Source organism: Vulpes vulpes, chromosome 3, assembly GCF_048418805.1.
Source record: "Vulpes vulpes isolate BD-2025 chromosome 3, VulVul3, whole genome shotgun sequence".
Taxonomy (NCBI): Eukaryota; Metazoa; Chordata; class Mammalia; order Carnivora; family Canidae; genus Vulpes; species Vulpes vulpes.
This window is the reverse complement of record NC_132782.1, coordinates 80202822-80224482: the sequence shown is the minus strand read 5'-3', so window position 1 is coordinate 80224482 and position 21661 is coordinate 80202822. Positions and strand designations below refer to the sequence as shown.

At 42.8% G+C, this 21661-nt stretch overlaps 1 protein-coding gene across 7 annotated transcripts in view; it reads right to left on the bottom strand.

Moving 5' to 3' along the window:
• Positions 1–21661, bottom strand: part of LOC112934102 (general transcription factor II-I repeat domain-containing protein 2) — a 52399-nt gene that overhangs the window by 2341 nt on the left and 28397 nt on the right. For 4 of the 7 annotated variants that reach the window (XM_072752805.1, XM_072752808.1, XM_026017480.2 and 1 more), the window contains 10 exons: positions 21515–21543; positions 20002–20056; positions 19637–19680; positions 16244–16321; positions 9365–9421; positions 6106–6168; positions 4186–4263; positions 3110–3193; positions 1976–2159; positions 1604–1632 (listed from right to left, as the gene is read on the bottom strand). In XM_072752805.1, coding sequence (XP_072608906.1) covers positions 1604–1632; positions 1976–2159; positions 3110–3193; positions 4186–4263; positions 6106–6168; positions 9365–9421; positions 16244–16321; positions 19637–19680; positions 20002–20056; positions 21515–21543 — 701 coding nt within the window. The remainder of the gene's footprint in view (positions 1–1603; positions 1633–1975; positions 2160–3109; positions 3194–4185; positions 4264–6105; positions 6169–9364; positions 9422–16243; positions 16322–19636; positions 19681–20001; positions 20057–21514; positions 21544–21661) is intronic. The other 3 variants (XM_072752806.1, XM_072752809.1, XM_026017481.2) reach the window with 1 other exon arrangement.

The window sequence follows — 21661 nt, the reverse complement described above, 5'->3', positions numbered from 1 at the left end:
TTTTTTTTTAAGGTAAACTCTATGTGGGGCTCAAACTCTCAATCCTGAGATCAAGAGTTGCATGCTCTACCCACTGAGCCAGCCAAGCATCCCTGGCTCCCAAAAATTGACTTTTATGAAAATATCCCTGGCTTTTCTTTTCTCTCTTTTTAAAATATTTTATTTATTCACGAGGGACACACAGAGAGGCAGAGACATAGGCAGAGGGAGAAGCAGGCTCCCTCTGGGGAGCCCGATGCGGGACTCGATCCCAGGACCCCAGGATCATGACCTGAGCTGAAGGCAGATGCTCAACCACTGAGCCACCCAGGTGTCCTAGTCCTTGGCCACTTATTCCCATTTTTAAAAGGTACATAAGCCCTATGAACGGCATCTTTTGAGGTTCAGCAAGTATGTTTGCCACACCTGGTTTAAGCAAAAATGATATGCAGTATGTTTGCAGTTTAATGTCCATTCTTTTCCCTTGAGTCTCAAGAGAACTTTGAAATAAACCAAAAGGGGATGACCACAGAAGGCACGTGATTTACCTGCCGTGAGTCACAAAGGACCTTGGTCGTAGTCACGGAACCGCACAGAACTTACTTGTTTTAAATTTAAAGAAATCTGGCCATGATGCAGGTGAGCTCTACTTGGAGAGAACACAGGTCTAAAAATTCACTTTAAGAAAATGTGGGCAGAGACAAGAAAGAAAGTCAATTCGGTGGTTGCCTGGGGCTGAGGGTAGGAATGGGAAATGACAGAGAAATGGGTAGGAGGAATCTCTTGGGGGTGACAGCAATGTCCTAATATTAGACTATAGTGACAGTTGTTGCATAACTCTGTAAATTTAGTAAAAATCACTGACATGTGTATACCTCATGCTAGTGAATTTTACAGTATGTAAATTATACTTCAGTAAAGCTACAAAAAATGTACAAAACCATCCAGCAACAAGATAAGTTTAGGAATAGTAATGGGGCATTTTGAAAGAATATTTTAAAGAATATTTTAGTTCTTCCAGCTTTAACTGAGGAGGTTCCCTAGTGACTCAGACTCCTGACATCTCTATATCTGCGTTACTCACTCGACAGGATGCTGTTGACTCGCTTGCAATGACTCCAGGGGACATGTTCAGAATATTTAACAGGCACAGTGGATGGGGCATCACTCAATCAAACAGATGATGACCTCAGGACCAGAGGGGGTCCTGGGACACCCCCCCTCTGAGCTAGGTGGCACCCCTTTTGGCTCTGAACTGTGGGGAGATCTTGAGGGGGAGTTCCTGGGGGAGGGAGCTGAGATGGCCAGGCAGGTAGGTGCTATCCTCAGAAGGGCTAGTTCAGTATTACGTTACTAGCCCCCCTGCCATAAAGGGGTCCTGAATGAGAGTGTGCCAGCGAGCTCTATCGAACTGTCGCATGAGAAGAAATGCCTGGTCAAGCATCAGAATTAAAGGACTTTATAACTGGCAGGCAAAGTACACTGCATCTGAAGAGCATCACGCTTTGCTCTAAGGCTCAAGGCTCTAGAAGCAAGGAGCCCGTGGTGAGCGCCTGCTGAGACATTTGGCACCGCACAGTGGGGGCCAGAAAGACCATCTCGCACCCGCACCCGGAATACTCACCGTTGCTCAGCTCAAGGCCTGGAAGTGGTCTGAAGAGAAAGAGACACAGTGAATGCAACAAAGCTCTTGCCCTCTCTTGTCCGTTTAGTTCTACTTGGCAGACTTTGGGGAGTGTCAACTCTATGTTAGGTGCAGCGGGAGGTAAACAGGAGGCTGCTCGCTCCCACTAAGAAACAGGAACATGGACCCACAGCTCCCAGAAGCGGAATACGATAAAATGAGTATGAGAGGCAGCCTGGCACAGCACCTGACCTCAGAGCCCCACCGCCCATCTCCTGGGGTAAAACAATTCTTGCCAAGCCACCTGCCCACCCAGAGCAAGGGGCTACCTTCAGACTCATTCTCACCACCAAGTAGGGAAGGCTCACTTACCGGATGACTGTGAATTTGATAAATTCTGCGGCATCCAAGATCCTTCTCATGGAGCTGATTTCCAGATAACCAGGGGCTTTGAAGACCACCCCCGGGGGCATGCCGTCAATGACCACACAGCCAGGGTTGAATGTGATTTTCCGGTAGGGAACTTTCACAGGGAAATCCACCCCGATTGCTTCACCTGTGATGAGACAGGCAACAGAAGACCACGTAGGTATGTCACTTACTTTTCCCAGACCACGCTTTGTCTTTAGTGCCAAGATGTCAACATCCTTCCCATCCAGTAACAACATGGGCCATTGGCCATCATTACTTCACAGACAATCTTACTGACTTTGACATTGGCAACGGGCAGTAAAAGATTCAGATTCTCTCCCCATGAAAGAGAAACAATCCAGCATCTACCTGTAAAAGGGTTTTATGAAGATTAAATAATCACATTCGAGTGCTAAAAGCAATGCTCAGCCATGGTAAGAACTCAGTAAATCAAAGATAGACATTATTATTGTGATTAGTGTATCCATGTAAAAGCTCTTCAGGAAAAATACACACTGATTTTGACTATAACTCCTTCGCAGAAAGATCAGTTTCTTTTTCTATATATAATTATTTTATTAAAAAAATTTTTTTAGGGATCCCTGGGTGGCGCAGCGGTTTAACGCCTGCCTTTGGCCCAGGGCGCGATCCTGGAGACCCGGGATCGACTCCCACGTCGGGCTCCCGGTGCATGGAGCCTGCTTCTCCCTTTGCCTATGTCTCTGCCTCTCTCTCTCTGTCTCTCATGAGTAAATAAATAAAATCTTAAAAAAAATTTTTTTTAAATTTATTTATGATAGTCACACACAGAGAGAGAGAGAGAGATAGAGACATAGGCAGAGGGAGAAGCAGGCTTGAACTCATGACCCCCAAAATTTTTTTTTTAATTTATTTATGATAGTCACACAGAGAGAGAGAGAGAGAGAGATAGAGACATAGGCTCAAGAAGCAGGCTTGAACTCATGACCCCAAGATCCAGAGTCACACATTCTTCTGAGCCAGCCAGGCACCCCCAGAAATATCAATAAAGTATTCCAATAAAAAGAAATATTTCAAATATATACATTTTGGATATATAAAAATGTAAAAACTTACCAAATTTTCGGCTAAAGAGGTCATTGACTTGCTCTCTTAGTTGTTTTATCTTTTCAATGCTGGATAATCTTTCCTTCTCATTATCTAAAAGTAATTAGACAATCAAGCACACTAGTGTTATTGATATATTTGCCCCCACAAAAGCTGCTGGAGGAGGTGCCTGACAGCACATGAAAGAAGCACTTTACCTGGCTTATCATTCCATTTAGTTCTTGGAAATGTGTAAATGGAAGCCATTATAGATGATAGAGAATTTCCCAAATTATAAATCCATGTAAACACACTCCATCCTACTTTAGGGAACATAATTCCTTTAAGGAATTATGCAGGACAAAGATGTCCACTTTCACTTCTACTCTTCAACATTATAATAGCAATCCTAGTTAATGCAATATGACAAGTAAAAGGAATCAGATATACTAGGATTAGGAGGGAATATTTTTCAATACTTAAAATTTTTATTGTATTTAACTTTGAATAACTAAAGCAATTATGTGGTTCAAAATTCATAAGACATAGAACAGCACACAGTGAAATATCTCTCTCCTATCCCTCCCTTGGCTCTGTTTCCTTCCTTGGAGAAACTGTTATTAGATTCTTTTGTGTCTCTCTAGATATATTTTACATATACATATTCAGAAAGATTGCTTGACGGGCAGCAAATAAATTCCACCTCTGTGGTCAATTCTTATGTAATGGTAGCTAGTGCTTGGAGTTGCCTGCCTTGAGATGTTTTTTCCAGGTAATGCCAAGGCATGGATGTGAGAAGCAGTCTATATCCAATTAATAATGTCTGATATAAGCAAGATATTCAGTGTGTGACAATTATCCCCTCTGTAATGTATTTTATATTCTTTTTTTTTTTTGTATTTTATGTTCTTGAATTGTCATTCCTTAGTTGAAAGGCTGAATGCAAAAAACAAAACAAAATAAAATAAAATAGCTCCAACCCATGTCATAAAATGGCTAAAATAGAACAAAAATATAACAAAAAGATATAAAATGGCTAAAACAGAACAAAAATATAACAGAAAGATATAGAGTCAATTATGATAAAGCCAGATAAACTTCCATACCTGGAATTGTCACCTGAACAATGTTAAGATCTTCAACACCTGCTGCAGAATTTGTAATAGTGGATGAATTTGTGCTTCCTAAAAACAGAAAATGAAATTTAGAACTTCAAGAAAATTAGGTTAATTCTCTAAAAATGTCAACATGCCATTCTCATCAGAAAAGCACAGACCCAATTTTTTAAAGCTTCAGAGAACAATTAGCTGCCAGGTGGCATGGCATTAATTATATTTGTGTCTCTGCAGTTTAGTGTTGATGTCAAAGGAGAATCTCTAAGAAAAAAAAAAAAGGATGTTGGGTGCCTGGGTGGCTCAGCTGATTAAGAGTCTGACTCTTCATTTTGGCTCAGGTCAGGATCTCAGGGTTGAGAGATCAAGCCTGGAGTTGGGCTCCATTTTCAGTGTAGACCCTGCTTAAGACTCTCTCTCCATCTCCTTCTGCCCCTCTGCCCTGCGTATTCTCTCTCTAAAATAAATAAATCTTTAAAAAATAAAAAAATAGGGATACCTGGATGGCTCAAGTGGGTTAAGCATCTGCCTTCGGCTCAGGGTGTGATCCCAGGGTCCTGGGATCAAGTCCCACATCCCTCAGGGAGCCTGCTTCTCCCTCTGCCTGTGACTCTGCCTCTCTCTGTGTCTCTCATGAATAAATAAATAAATAAAATTTATTGTTTCCTTTTTTAGATTTTACTTATTTGAGAGACAGTGAGTGAGAGACAGCATGAGCAGGGGGCAGAGGGAGAAGCAGACTCCCTGCTGAGCAGGAAGCCTGATGCAGGACTCCATCCCAGGACCCTGGGATCAAGACCTGAGCCAAAGGTAGACGCTCAACCGACTGAGCCACCCAGGTGCCCCTATTGTTTCCTTTTCTTCCTTTTTAAATTGAAGTAGAGTTGGCATACAATGTTGCAACAGTTTCAGGTGTACGACATAGTGATTTGACAACTGTCTATGTTACACTATGTTATATTCTTAAAAATAAGACAACCATCCAAACATTTATTGATGGAAAAATGGATAAGCTGTGATTTATATACATAGTGGAATATCATTCAACCTTAAAAAGAAAGGAAGTTTTATCATATGCTGCAATGTGGATGAACTTTGGAGATTTGATTTTATTATTTTTTTATTTTTTATTTTAAAGTTTTTTTTTTTTTTTAAGATTCCATTTATTTATTCATGAGACACACAGAGAGAGAGGCAGAGACACAGAAAGAGGGAGAAGCAGGCTCCATGCAGGGAGCCCGATGTGGGACTCGATCCCAGGACCCTGGTCTCACGCCTCGAGCTGAAGGCAGACGTTCAACCACTGAGCCACCCAGGCTTCCCTATTTTATTATTTAAAAAAACAAAAAAAAATTTTTTTTTTGAGGGAGAGAGGGTGAGGAAGTAGGGGCAGACGGGCAGAGGGAGAGAGAGAGAGCCTTGAGCAGGTTCCATGCCAAGGGCGGAGCCCAACACAGGGCTCGATTTTATGGCCCTGAGATCACGACCTGAACCAAAATCAAGAGTTGGATGCCTAACTAACTGAGCCACCCAGGCGCCCCTGAACTCTTTTTACTCCAGCAGAAGAGGGAATATGCTTCGGAGGGAATGCAGCCCTACCCCTCCCTGCACCCTCTTCTTTCTTCCCTCACTTGGGATGGAGCAGAGTTGGGTCCCTGGCCAGTGCTAATGTGCATGACCTAAAACACACACATACATAGGCACACATACTTACATGTATATACCTATACACCCCACCCACACCCCCTACATACATACAGACACACACCCACATCCCCTTGGCCCCCCCATATATCCAGAGAGACACACACACCCCCTGATGCCAGTTTAATTTTTCTCCCCACAATAACCCTTTAAGAGGAAATGAAAGCCACATTAAGCAGCGTCACTCTGATGAAGCTTTTGACAACTAACCTTCAATTTTCACTTGGACTTCAAGGTCCTCATTCGTTTCTGAAGGGACACGTTGAGTGGAATCTTGAAAAAAAAATTGCTAAAATGACATTTGTTATTATGTATTCTCATGTTCCAACCTTTTATTGCTCCTGTACAAAAACAGTAGCTTAGCCTGGCTTTTTTTTTTTTTTTTAAAGACTTTATTTATTTATTTGAGAGAGAGACAGAGAGAGAGAGAGAAGCAGGCTCCCCACTGAGCCAGGAGCCTGATGTGGGACTCGATCCCAGGACCCCAGAATCATGACCTGAATCAAAGGCAGACGCCCAATCGACTGAGACACCCAGGTGCCCCTAGCCCGACATTTTAAACCATTTTAAAAAATTTATTCTTATTTATCATTTTTATTTTTTAGTAATCTCTACACACAATGTGGGCCTCAAACTCATGACTGTGAGATCAAGGGCCACATGCTCTTCTGACCAAGCCAGCCAGGCATCTCTATGATGAAGGTAATTTTAACTTTAAAAGGGATCACAGGGTAAGACAGGATAGCCTTCTAGGGGATAAGGGGGGGGCAAGAACCTCTCACACATTATGAAGCAGTTCCCTGTCACCCACATTAGTGGACACAGATTTCTGTGCCCTTCTATCTGAGGTGATGGAGTTCCTGTGATCATATTGCATTTTCTTGCTGTCACCAGAAATCACTAGGATAAAAGAAAGCCGTGTGCTCTGGGTGGCCGTTCCCCTGCCAGCAGCCCCCGGGGTTCAGTCTGTTATGACACCGGTGGCAAAACTGACTTTTCTGGTTTGCAAGAATCACGACACGGAGTTCTACAGACACAAGTGTGGCTAGACGCCCTCACCTGACTCTGGCTCATTTCAGAAAGCTGCCCATTAACTGTCAGTAGAGGAAGAAAGACTCAAGACTAATTAGCTATTGGATATTGGACTATGGGAACCTGAGATATAATATCTGGGGGGAAATAGGCGAAGACACACCAGACCTCTCTGACTGTTCTTGCAGTTTCTTGTGACTCTTTACTGCAAAATAAAAAATTTACCAAAAAAAAAAAAAAAAAAAAAAATCAAACTAATTCAGCTGTCTCATAAATGGGCTGCCTGCTATACTATAATAGAAGTCTCTTGGGGGTGCCTGGCTGGCTCAGTCAGTAGAGCATGTGACTCTTGATCTTGGGATTATAAATTCAAGCCCCGTATTGGGTGAAGAGATTATAAATAAATAAATAAATAAATAAATAAATAAATAAATAAATAAATCTTAAAAAAAAAAATCTCTTCAGAAACAAGGTATTTCCAAGACCAACATCCAGTGACATCTTTCAGACTCCTACTCCACACCAGCTCTACCGGGACTCTCATGTAGGTCTTCCCTTCCTAAATACGTTCTATCCATTTAAAAAAAACCATGACAGAGCAATGTCTTTTTAAATTTTTATTCTTTATTTATTTTTATATATATTTTGAGCAGGCTCCACACCCAACGTGGGGCTGGAACTCATGACCTTGAGATCAAGAGTCTTGCACTCCATTGACTGAGCCAGCCAGGTGCCCCTACAGAACAATGTCTCAATGGGCTTCCGCAAAGGTAAAGAAAATGTTGTAAGGGAGGAACAGATTTAAACTGAATTTGAAATCTCCGTCCTCCCCAATACCCAGGGAAAGTCAGAAAAATAAATGGCAAAATCCTGTCATACATGGGTGAACCCCAGGGGGGAGGGGGAGTGTCATAACAGGTGAAATAAGCCAGTCACAAGAAGATGGACACTGTATAGTGTGATTCCACTCACACGAGGGACCTGGAGTGGTCCAACTCACAAGGACAGCAGGCGGTATGGGGGCTGGGGGTGTTGGGGCCAGAAGGGCACCGTGTTCCATGGGGACAGATCTGCAAGAGTTCGGGAGGCCCGCTGTACAACAGTGTGAAGAACACACACACTTAACACTATTGAACTACACACTCGGTAATGATTTAGATGGTGAATTTTATGTGGTGTGTTTTTTTAGCCATGATTTTTTTTTAAATGGTTAATTTAGAAAAATAAATGGAAGTTGAATAATGGCAGAGGGGACTTGTCTTCTGGGTTTAAAGCAATTAAGTTCAAGATGATTCATACCAGAAGTGAGTGAATGATTCTAACACTGGACCGTTAACATAGTGTGTTCTCTGGCAAAATTTATCAAAACTCTTTTAGGTCACAGAATTGAACCAAATGTTCAGGGAGCCATTGGAACTGTCCCCCACAATAAAGAAAGAACCCCAGAACTCTCCAAATCACAGAAACTATTCAAAGTGATAACACATTAGCTCTTTGGAGAATGCCTCTTACTTAAGAGAAAAATACAAATTATTTTGGGACTAAGATAGACCTACTCCTAAAAGCAAGCTCTTCCTGCTTGTAACCTGACAAAGATGTTCCATCCCTCTAGGTTTGGGGAGGACATTTCCTTTATTAATTTTACCCTGGAATGCATGAACCATTGTCAGAGTACAGGACTTAGATACAATACTCAAGATTTATACTCACATGGAGGGAAATATTATCAAATTCTACTTCTGATTCAAGAATTTCCTAGGGGCTCCTGGGTGGCTCAGTTGATTAAGTGTCCGCCTTTGGCTCAGGTCGTGATCCTGGGGTCCAGGGATTGAGTCCCACATCGTCGGGCTCTCTGATTAGCAAGGAGTCGGCTTCTCCCTCTCTCTGCCCCAATCCCCTCACTCCTGCTCTCTCTCTCTCTTGCATATGCAAATGTATGCTCTCTCTCTCTCAAATAAATAAAAACTTTAAAAACAGTATTTCCTAAAATACTTTTCAACTCTGTTCAAAAGAATAGAGGTGCCTGGATGCCTTAGTCGGTGGAGCATGCAACTCTTGACCATGGGGTCACGAGTTCGAGCCCCATGTGTGGTATAGGGTTTACTTAAAAACAAGAAATAAAAGGAATTTTAATATGCCCATCAAGAAGACAAAATGGAATAAAGCAACAAATGGCACAGGTGTAAAGTTTTCTTACCATGCAACTTCTAATTCGAGTGCTTTAAGGAGAATCACAGATTGGAAAAGGAAGAGTGACAGAGTTCATAAGGCCACATTTTAGGGCTAAGACTTGACTGGTTTTCTAAGAAGACATGCCAGGAAGCTGCCTTATTTTTAAACTTAGGTCATGAGTGTTTAAAAGAGTGTGTTCTCTGCAAAATACTGTAAACTAAAACAACAAAATCAAAAGGAGGATAAAATGCCTGGCTTTTCTAACCTTCCATTGGTAATTCCATTTCTATTACTTCGCTACTCCCACAAGGATGCTGGCTTTCTGAAAGGGAAGTAAATGCTCAGTTAAAAAATAAATAAAAGGCCAAAATACAAAATGTAAACAAGAACAAGAATTCATTTAAAACCACACGAACAGTTCAAGACCCACACATGAATGTACATGGGAAACACTTCGAATCCTTAAAATAAAATTCACACAATCCTTTCTTTATGCTTTTCTTTGTTATTTTATCTATAATTTGGAGAAGTTTCAAACCTACAAAAGCAGAGATGGAATAATGCCACGTGCCAACACCACCAATTCCCTATTCTGTTTTTCTGTGCCCACTTCTGCATACCTGCCTGCCACTGGTCATTAAAGTAAATCCAAGGTCTGGGGCACCTGGGTGGCTCAGTCGATTAAGTATCTGCTTTCAGCTCAGGTCATGATCTCAGGGTCCTGGGTTGGGCTCCCTGCTCAAGGGAGAGCCTGCTTCTCCCTCTCCCTCTGCCCCTCCTCCCAGTCTGTCTGTCTGTCTCTCTCTCTCTCTCGCTGTTTCTCAAATAAATAAAATCTTGAAAAAAATTCCCAAGTCTAGCAGGGTTGGGGTGCACAGACTGTGCGTGTACAAATAAGACATAATGACTCTCATCCTTCATCTTCACCACAACACAATTTCCCCCAAATTAACAATTCTTTTTTTTTTTTAAGATTTTATTTATTTATTCATGAAAGACACAGAGAGAGGCAGAGACAAAGGCAGAGGGAGAAGCAGGGTCCATGCAAAGAGCCCGATGCAGGACTCGAACCGGGAATCCGGGATCACGCCCTGAGCCAAAGGCAGGCACTCAACCACTGAGCCACTCAGGTGTCCCTACTTTTTTTTTTTAAAGTAGTTTCCATGTCCAATGTGGAGCCGATCCTGGGGCTTGAACTCATGATTGAGACCTGAGCTGAGATCACCGAATGAGCCATCCAGGTGAGGTGCCCCTCTTTTTACTTTTTAGATAGAGTTCTTTGAAACACATGAGTTTTTAATTTTGGTAAAGTTTATTTTTTCTTCCTTTGGCTGCTTAAACTAAGAAACCATGATCTCACCCAAGGTCACAAAAATCTATGTCTATGTGTTCTTCAAAGTGCATGTGTGTTCCTGGGTCTTACATTTAGGTCTTTGATCTATTTTTTAAAAGATTTTTTTTCTTTAAATTCATTTGAGAGAGAGTGAGTTAGAGAGCACAAGCGGGGTGGGGTGGGGTGGTGGTGCAGAGGGAGAAGCAGACTCCCTACTGAGCAGGGAGCCCGAGGCAGTGCTCCATCTCAGGACTCGGGGATCAGGACCGGAGCCGAAGGCAGATGCTTAGCTGACTGAGCCACCCGGGTGCTCCAGCCTTTGATTCATTTTGAGTTAATTTTTGTATACAGTGTGAAGCAGGGGTTCAAATGGATCTTTCTGCATGTAGATACCCAGTAATTTTTTAAAAGATTTTATTTATTCATTTGATGGAACGAGAGAGAGAAAACAAGTGAGAGAAATGACAGAGGGAGAGGGAGAAGCAGACTCCCTGCTGAGTAGGTAGTCTGACGCTGGGCTCGACCCCAGGACCCTGAGATCATGACCTGAGCTGAAGGCAGGTGCTTAACCGACTAAGCCACTCAGGAGCCCCAGGTATCGTTATTCTAGTACCATTTTCTGAAAAGACTATTCTTTCTCCATTGAATTGTCTTGGCACTCTTGTTGAAAATCAACTAACTATAAGTATGTGGGTTTATTTCTGGAATTCTAGTCCATTGGTTTGTATGTCTATCAAAACAGTGTTGATAATTGTAGGTTTGTAATAGGCTTTGAAATCAGGGAATGCAGGGGCACCTGCGTTGCTCAGTCGGTTAAGCATCTGATCCTTGATTTCGGCTCAGGGCATGATCTCAGGGTTGTGAGATCAAGCCCCACATTGGGCTCCACACTCAGCTCATTATCTGCTTGGGATTCTTTCTTTGCCCCTTCCCCTGATCATGCTCTGTATTCTTTTCAAGGTTGTTTTGGCTATTCAGGGTTCCTTCCATTTCCGCATGAATCTTAAGAAAATCTTCCAATCCATGAATACAGAATGTCTTTCCATTTGTCTAGGTCTCCTTTAATTTTTTAAACAATGTTTTATAGTTTTCAGTATATGAGTCTTGCAATTCTTTGGTTAAATTTATTAAGTATTTTATTTTTTAAGTATTTCTGATGCTATTGTAAATAGAACTTTTTTTTTTCAGATTTTATTTATTCATGAGAGATAGACACACACACACACACACACACAGACAGACAGACAGACAGGCAGAGGAAGAAGCAGGCTCCATGCAGGAAGCCTGACGTGGGACTCAATCCCGGGACCCCAGGATCATGCCCCGGGCTGAAGGCAGCGCTAAACTGCTGAGCCACCGGGGCTGCCCTATTTTCATTTTTTAAAAGTAAACTCTGCCCCCAATGTGAGGCTTAAACTCATGACCCTGAGCTCAAGAGTCATGTGCTCTACCGACTGAGCCAGCCAGGTGCCCCTTAATTTCATATTTTGATTGATTGTTCATTCCTAACATATAGAAATACAACTCATTTCTTTATATTAATCTTGTGTCCTGCAATCTTGCTAGCTCATTTATTAGCTCTAAGATGTGAATGTGTGTATGCCTTAGAATTTTCAACATGTAAGTCATGTCATCTACAAACAGAAATAGTTTTAACCTCTTCCTTTTCAATCTGGATGACTTTTTTTTACTTGTCTTGCCTAGAACCTCCAGTACAATTTTTTTTTAAATTTTTATTTATTTTTGACAGTCACACAGAGAGAGAGAGGGAGGCAGAGACACAGGCAGAGGGAGAAGCAGGCTCCATGCACCGGGAGCCCGACGTGGGATTCGATCCCGGGTCTCCAGGATCGCGCCCTGGGCCAAAGGCAGGTGCTAAACCGCTGCGCCACCCAGGGAATCCCCGAACCTCCAGTACAATTGATAACAGTGGCAAAAACAGTCATCCTTGTTTCATTCCTGGTCTTTGGGCAAAAGCCTTCCACCTTGCGTCATTAAGTAGGGTGTTAGCTGTAGGGTTTCATTAATGCTCTTTATTAGGTTAAGAAGTTCCAGGCAGCCCGGGCCGCTCAGCGGTTTAGTGCTGCCATTGGTTCAGGGCCTGATCCTGGGGACCGGGGATCAAAGCCCACATCGGGCTCCCCGCAGGGAGCCTGCTTCTCCCTCTGCCTGTGTCTCTGTATCTCTCTCATGAATAAATAAAATTTTTTAAAAAAGAAGTTCCCTTCAACTCCTAGTTTGTTGAGTGTTTTTATTATGAAAGGATGTTAAATTTTGTCCAATGATTTTTTTCCTACATCTATTAGGATAATAGTGTGGTTTTGTCGTTTATTCCATTACATTGTGCTCTACTGCTTGATTTCCATATATTGAACTAAACCTTGGATTCCTAGGATAAATTCACTTCATGAGGTAGGATCATTTTTATATATTGCTGGATTCATTTACTAGTCTTTTGTTGGGGATCTTTGTATGTATATTAACAAGGGATATTGGTCTATAGTTCTCGGTTTTGTGTTGCTTTTTGTCTGATTTTGGGATCAGGTAATACTGGTCTCAGAGAATGAGCTGGGAAGCTTTCTCTCCTCTCCCAGTTTTTGGGTATGTGAAGAATTGGTGCTAATTCTTCTTTAAACACTTGGTAAAATTCACAAGTGAAGTCATCTGGTCCTGGGCTTTTTGGTTTGTGGGAAGTTTCTTGATTACAGATTCATTTTCCTTGGTTATGACTATTCAAATTCTGTGTTTTATCTCTGATCAGTTTCAGTAGCTTGTCCGTTTCATCTAGGTTACTTTAAAGCTGGCATTCAATTTTACTTGTGGTGGGCAGTGGCCCTGCACAAATATTCAAAACCTATGAATCTAGTATGTTACAGGACAAGAGGCAATTAGGTTGTAGATGGAATTAAGCTTGTTCGTCAGCTGACCTTCAGAAAAGGAGATTATCCTATGTTATCCAGGCTCAACATAATCAGAGGGGCATTTAAATGGGGGAGCAGGGAAGCACGGAGTCAGTGTCAGTGATGGGATATGGGAAAGACCGTGTTAGTTCCTTGATCTTGGGTTTTTGCATCCATTTTCCCCTCTGCCTGGAAGTTTCCTCCCCCAAATTGTGTAGTGTCAGTGGGGAAGAAAACTGAATAGTGTTGATGCTCTCACCTCCACCATGTCAAGGGAGTCTGGGCACAGTGTATCTCAGCAAAGCTTGTCCTGTGCATACACTTCTAGGGGCCCCGGACAGGGGTCCCTGCACATGTAAAAGACTTTATGGGACTTCCATGGATTCTGTGTGTTGGCCAAGTCATGTATGTGTGTATGTGCATCAGGGGTCTCCTGAGAGGTCTGTGCTGCAGGTGGATGGTGAGGTCCAGGTGGGGTGGGTGGGATGGGAAATCAGGCTTTCTTATAAACCTTGCACAAGCCCAACTGACATCACTGGGGCCCCTACCAAGGCCAACGGCCATTCTGAGCAGGTGGCATTTGTTGCCTTTATGGATTTAAACATTTCTTCCTTAGTTAAAGGATTATAAAGACGCCAGTACTTCCAACATGTGAGGATTTTATCTAAATGGTTGCAAAAACATTCAGTGCTATGGAATATAGTCCATAATGTCAGGCAATTTTAACCCATTGGGTGTCAAGAAGGAAGGGGGCCAATTTAAGGAGTTTTTTGTACTAAGAAGTCTTGAATAGTACTGTCATTTCCAAGCCAAGCAGTAGAAAGATCATAAATTAAACATTTAACCTATATGTTGCTCTTTGAATAATGTGCTTCTGTCTGAAAAACTGAAATAGAATGATTGTAGGTATATCTATCTAATCTTTTATTTATTTCCCTGCTGCCTTTGGGAGTAGACTCTGTGAATAGTCTAGATTCCCCCAACTGTGTTCATTTTGATAAACCTCAAGGTTTTATCATTTAAGTTGAAAAACATATTCTTGGGAATCAAGATGTAATTATATATACTTCCTTCCAAACGGGAGTGACTGCAAAACAGGTCACACTGCTTCTTTGTGAAGACCCGCTCAGTTCGGCAAGCACATGCGATTGCCGGCTGTGTACACAGCGCTGGGGCTCTGAGCTGGGGGCAGACGTGGTGTCTTCCCACCAGGAGCGCACCACTGGCTGGGGCAGCCTGCAGCCAGAGCAGAAACATGACACTAGCAGGCCACGCTAAATGCTGTGTGCAATTCAGGAGCTGAGGGCTCCCTGTTCTATTAGAGATTCTGACTGTGCCCAGAAAGAAGTGTGGAACTTGCCAGAAGTCTGCAGAACCAGAAGGAGGATTCAGGGCATGTTTAAGGAATCACACTGAGGGGCGCCTGGGTGGCTCAGTGTTTGAGCATCTGCCTTCAGCTCAGGTCACAATCCTGGAGTCCCGGGATCGAGTCCCAAGTCGGGTTCCCTGCATGGGGCCTGCTTCTCCCTCCGCCTGTGTCTCTGTCTCTCTCTGTGTCTCAGGAATAAAAAAATAAAACCTTAAAAAAAATAAGGAATCAGACTGAGCAGTGTGTCCAAAGAACTGAGGGAGGGTGATGGTGTGGAAGGCATACAGAATAGAAAGAGAGGCTGGGAACAGGGATGGAACAGGGACACCACAGGAGCTCCATGGGTGATGAGGAGGCACAGACAGTGAGCTGGGTAGGGAGGTGATAGACCCTGTTCTCAACGAATAAATGACTGGGGGACAGGACGCAGGACAGATGGAAAAGGGATCCTAAGAGACTGCAGCAGGCCACCTGTGTGTGGGGGTGGGGTGGGGGCACAGGCCCAGGACAGAGCAATGACAACACACATTTTCACCAGTCTTAAGAGTTTTTGAAAAAGTTTTTTAGTAGAAGTTATGGAGCTCTGTAATGCTGCAGTAATATTTGAAAGGTAAGATTTTTGTAGGAAACACTTCAAACTTGGTCATGTTTGAGGAATTAATTGCAAATTGTCTCCCACTCCGCCTGCATTCACAGAGGAGTTGAAGATGAGACAGGATCCAGGTGCTGGCAACGCTCCTATGGATACCACAACACCACATCTTCAAACTGGCATTGTGCTGGGATCCAGGGAATCTGGTCTCCAGGGAGAGGACCAAGCCAGGCAACTGCACAGACCACCTACCTGTGCCTCGTGTGATAAGTGTGCATCTTTGGTAATCAGACTCTTCTGGTCCCCGTTTAACTTGTATAATGTCAATGAAGCAAATATATTAAGAACGGGCACCCGAATGTCTTCATTGTCATATTCATATCTTAACTTTTGATACTTTCCCAGTAATTTAGAGGACACACTGGACAGGAGAAGATTAGGAAGAAGGTTGTTTGTTTTTATTTTTATTTTATTTATTTATTTATTTATTTTTTTTGGTTGTTTGTTTTTAAAGTAGGTTCCACATTTAGCACAGAGCCCAATGCAGGGCTCAAACTCGTGACCCTGAGATCAAGATCTGGGCCAAGATCAAGAGTCGGATGCTTAATCGACTGAGCCACCCAGGCCAGTATTTTAGAACACACAAAATAAGAATACTTAACAGAAAAAAACAAAAAAAGAATACTTAACAGACAGACTCAAATAAAATACACCCTGGAATACCTTTGCTCTCACATTTGCCTAAAAGCATGTGGACTTAGGCTAAACAGGATCTGTTTTATGACTGTAAAATGCTTTAACTTCAAATGGCCCTATGCTAGATCCCAGGTACATGGCTTTTTTTTTTTTTTTTTTTTTTTACTGTCCACCTGTTTTTCAGATGGGGACTAATTACAATTTTCCATCACAAATAACTTTTGGGGAAGAAAATTATTAAGAAACAGTATTACCTTGCATATTACATAGATAGTAATTAGGATCTTCTGATTCCTTCTTGATGGACACAGCTGCCACTTTCACTGCCATGCCTTTGGATGCAATGAAAATGATAAAATCATGCGTTAGATAGGCCACAGCCACAGGCAGAGAATGATGAGCTACTGCTGGAACTTCCAGGGTCTGCCTTGATGAATGTGGTGACGTGGTGGGTCCACAAAACAAGGTGGAGCTCACACTCTGTGAGCAAATAGTTTACCCATATAAAAATATAAGTAACAGACACAAAATAATATAAAGTCAATAAAAAAGGAAAGAAGGAAAGAGGGAGAGGATGAAAAAAGGAACAGAAAGAGGCAGGGAGGAAAAGAAGGGAAGAAGGTCTAGTTCCTAGTCTGAGAACTTGTCTCCTTTCAAGACAGCTGCATAGACATATGCATTTATGTGAAATACAGTAGATATTCTTCTGTAATGGGACCTGAGCTGGCACATACAATTTTTTAAAATTTTTATTTAAATCCCAGTTAACACACAGTGTAGTATTAGTTTCTGGTGTACAATATAGTGATTCAATATTTTATACATCACCCGGTGGCACCTGTAATCTTAATTTACCCACAACAATGAAATGCATTTCAAAATTTTAAAACCCAGGGGAACTATGTTAGTAAAACCAAAAGCTTTCATCTTGGAGAGTTGTAGGGAGCTACAAAACTAGCCACAGCTTCTCCCACCCCAGGGGGCATGCCTGTCTGCAAAGTCTCTCCCATTCTTTTCTAGAAGTGGAAGCTATATCTCCACCCTTTAACGCTGGGCCTGGTCACGTGGCTCGCTTTGGCCAATGGGACTCTGGTCAACAGGATGCAAGCCGAGACTATAAGGGAGGATGGGAAAGGGAGAAAGAGAGAAACTCAAAACCATTTCAACTCTTGTTCTATGTAGCAAGTATTGCAGAAATATCTTAAGAAATAAGGCTCTCAGGAGTCTGCATGTAGCTGGAAGCGTTTCAATTGGCAGCATGAAATCCGCAGTAGAAAGTCATACTAGGGACGCCTGGGTGGCTCAGCAGTTGAGCGTCTGCCTTCGGCTCGGGGCGTGACCCTGGAGTCCCAGGATCTAGTCCCACGTTGGGCTCCCTGCATGAAGCCTGCTTCTCCCTCTGCCTATGTCTCTGTCTCTCATGAATAAATAAATAAAATATTAAAAAAAAAAAAAAAGAAAGTCACACTAATAGGGAGCCTATCTGTGTTTCAGCTGAACCACATTTCCAAAGAGAGCCTCAGCCAAAGAGCCCTGGGCATGCCTGGCCAACTTGATCTCGGGGTCGTGAGTTCAAGCCCCATGTTGGGTGTAGAGAGGACTTAAAAAAAAGAGAGGCCTGTTTTAAGGTGGTGGGAAATGCCCCTCTGGTGCAGCAGGTGGTATAGGAGACTGGACACTGTGGGACCAGAAAGGGCTGCTGGGGGAGCTGATAGCCGTCCATGCTTGGGGGGTTTAAATAACCTGTGACCTTTGGAGGCACAGACAGAGTATATTTGAGCTCTGACAGGTGCCCTAGGTTAAGATCAAATTGGGCAGGACTGAAGACGTGTCCTGTCTAAGAGCTGAACTGTGCTGAACTGTACACGTGGCTTGCTTCTCTGTTCATTGACCTGTGTTGATTTTACCTAGAATAACTACAGTGGATGAGCCCCATTATTTTTCAGACTTTGTCATTTAAGATGGAGCCCCATTATTTTTCAGACTTTGTCATTTAAGATGAGCCCCATTATTTTTCAGACTTTGTCATTTAAGATGGAGCTCTGCTAAGCAGAGCTTTGTGAATAGTTCAGTATATATGTGCATGGGAGGGACAAGAGCACCCACAGATGAGACAGAGGAGGAGAGCTGTGTCCTAAGGGTCCCCCCAGGGCCTTAAGAGGCAGCTGAGCATGAACCGCACTGTGATGGCCTTAGTGATGCTAAAATCTCTATTTTCCCTTCTTCAATATATTTTCTTCTTCTTTTTTAAGTAAACTCAACACCCAGTGTGGGACTCAAACTCATAACCCGGAGAATCAAGAGTCGCCTGCTCCACTGACTAACCAGGCTGGGTGACCCAGTCTGTGTACATTTTTATCAACTTGAACTTTGAGTTTTGGTTTTATGTGTACTTAGCTCATTTTAGGTTTTCTAGGCTTTTCACTTTTTTATTTTTATTTTTTAAAGATTTTATTTATTCATGAGAAACACAGAGAGAGAGAGAGAGAGAGGCAGAGACACAGGCAGAGGGAGAAGCAGGCTCTATGCAGGGAGCCTGATGTGGGACTCGATCCCGGGTCTCCAGGATCATACCCTGAGCCAAAGGCAGGCACTAAACTGCTAAGCCACCCAGGGATCCCCCTAACCTTTCCACTTTTAATGCTCTCCATATTTTCCCATCCCTTGATTAAGCATTTGCATCTTAAAAAAATATTTTTTTAACCTTTTAACATCTTCCTTGTAATTAATGCCATTTTCCTTCCTTTAAGGAGTAGGGGGTAGAGGCTGGGATAAAGCTCTACTCACCACCACCTCTTGTAGTGGTCAATTCTTTGGGCTTTTCTATATAGATAATCCTGTCATCTGTGAATGAAGGCAGTTATAGTTCATCATTCTCAATTTGTGTGCCTTTTATTTCCTTTTCTTGTCTTATTGTATTAGCTACAACTTTCAGTATGATGCTGGAAGGGAGTAGGAGAAGGGGATATCCTTGCCTCATTCCTGATCTCAATGAGAAAGGATCTAGGTTTAAGATTTTATTTATTTATTTATTTATTTATTTATTTATTTATACTTACTTACTTACCTACTTACTTATTTATTTATTGAGAGAGGGTGGGGGAAGGGGCAGAAGGAAAGAGAATCTCAAGTAGGCTCCATGCTTAGCACAGAGCCTGATGTAGGGCTCAGTCTCACAACCCTGGGATCATGAACTGAGCTGAAATCAAAAGTTGGAAGCTCAATCAACTGAGCCACCTAGGAACCCCTGAAAGGTTCTAGTTTCTCCCCACTAATTGTGATGTTAGCTACGGCTTTTTGTAGATTTTTAAATTTTTAAAATTAATTAATTAATTTTTTAAAGATTTATTTATTTATTCATGAGAAACACAGAGAGAGGCAGAAACACAGGCAGAGGGAGAAGTAGGCTTCTTGCAGGGAGCCCAATATGGAACTTGATCCCAGATCCTGGGATCATGCCCTGAGCCAAAGGCAGAGGCTCAACTGCTGACCACCTGTCCCTGTAGATTTTTTTTTTTTTAATCAAATTGAGGAAGTACCTCCCCTTCCTACTTTACTGAAAGTCTTATTTTTTAAAAGTAAAACAAAAGGAGTTGTCAAGTGATAACCTGCTCAATATTTGATTCTAAAAGCATCAGTGTACATACCCGAATCTTCCATGGGTTCAGTTTTCACACTGATGGTGCCACAGCTGAAAGAAGAGAACCCTTGTTAGGATAAGCCAGGTGGGGTGAGAGGAAACCACCGGCAGCTGGACACAGTGTACTCAAATCCCCCTCTCTATGTCATCCTAGCTCCCCTTCCCACCATCCAGCTGAATGTGAAACTAACTAGTTAATTTGACATTACCTTTCTTAGTAATTTCTAATACAATCAAAGGTGTCAGTGGAACATAGTCTTAAAATCCCAGACAGCCTTTCGAATAAAGAATATCTAACAAAACAAGGAAAGCTTTCCATGGTCTAAAAACTGACACTTCAGGGTTACGTGTAAATTTTTTTATTTCCCTTACCTTTCACTTGGCGATGTCACTGATCTCTTAGCATCTGTGACCACCACTGGCTCACCTGTGCAGGAGTAAAAAGACACATGCTAGCCTCATTCCGCACCTTGAAAATGACAACATTCAGAGGCACATAAGGTGAAAGCAAATGTAGAGAGAACAGAACTCTAGCTCCAGGCCTACACATAATAGTACTGGGCAGAGGCCAAACTCAAACCAGCCCTCACGTCTTGGGGCCACGTGCATGAGCCTATGCCAGAGCCAGAATGGACTGGGGCCGGAGCAACCCCATGCAAGTTACTACACCTTCCTGGGCCTCAGTTTCCTCATCTGAAAATGGTGGTTGGGTGAGGATCAATGAATCCATGCAGAGTGCTCAGAATGGTGCCTGGTGAGCCTAAGAACTGAGTGAGTGAGAGATGTTAGTATTGTTCTATAATGAAAATACAGGTCACCTACTCACCTGCCACCCCTCAGGTCCCTCCTTTAACAGGAGCTAGGGAATTCTAGGAACTCACAATTGCTCTGGAAATGGGCTTTGTGAATAGTTCAGGCTCGGGATGACATCATGTCACTCTGCATACCCCGGCGTGTGGTGCACCTTATGAACCCTGCCCCTAGGCATTTTGTTTCTGTACCTATATGTAGTCTCAGCATAGTACCCTCTTAGACCTGGCCTTTCAAGGATAGCTATAGCCCACCGTTTCCAACTATGTTCCAGAATAATAATCTGAGAAAATAAGAAGTGGGCAGAGGTGGATCTCTAAATGCTTTTGGCAGAATTATTATTTTTTGGTCCCTTCATCATAAGTTAAGGAGATGATGAAGGGGTGTGAGTTCTTAAATCTGGCCTCCAACACCCACCCACAGTTTTTTGCCTAAGCACGTGGGAGGGGCTTCCCATGAACCAGCAAGTTGACATCCTGCTTAGCCTGAGAGCCTCATCCTCCACGCAGCCCTTCTGATCACAGGCCTAACCCCTTCCCAGGACCCAAGGCAATTACCACCAGCCATTCTGAGAAGACCATGGGTCACCCCTGCTTCTCTGTTGGACAATCTCATTCCTTCTAGAGTCTCATGAACACGGGAATGATCATACTTCCTACACCCACTCCCAATCCCAATAATGCTTGGCTGGTGGCTGCTGGTCAAAGACCACGAAGTGACCCAGCATCCTCTTGTTCCTGTACTCCAGGAGAAGGTAGGCCTTACCCTCCTCCATGGTTTGGCTGTGGAAGCTTGCTGGTTTGAGCAAGCTGTGAGCATTGGACTGGGGAGGATGGAAATCTGGGAGCAAAAACCCAGGTCTCAGCTCTTGTTAAGCTGCGTCCTTCCCTGAGTTCCATACCCATGAAAGCAGCATGACCCCCTCCACCCTGGAGTGTCAGAGGGTGCTTCCTCCATGGAGAGAAGGCAAGGAATATACAAGTTCTAGAATGTGCCAAACTTGCATTTTAATGAAGGAAAGCAGAACTGGCTTAGCAGCTGAGGGCAAGCATTGGGTATGAGAAGTGTCACTTACCTAGCTGATTCTCTGGACCTAGGAAAGGTCTGCAAGAAAACCAATACTGTTACCCAACATGAACACACAAGGAAGACAGATTAAAAATCTGAATAACCAACTTCTAAGTGCTGAATGGGACTTAATTAACAAATTGAAATTCAGCTG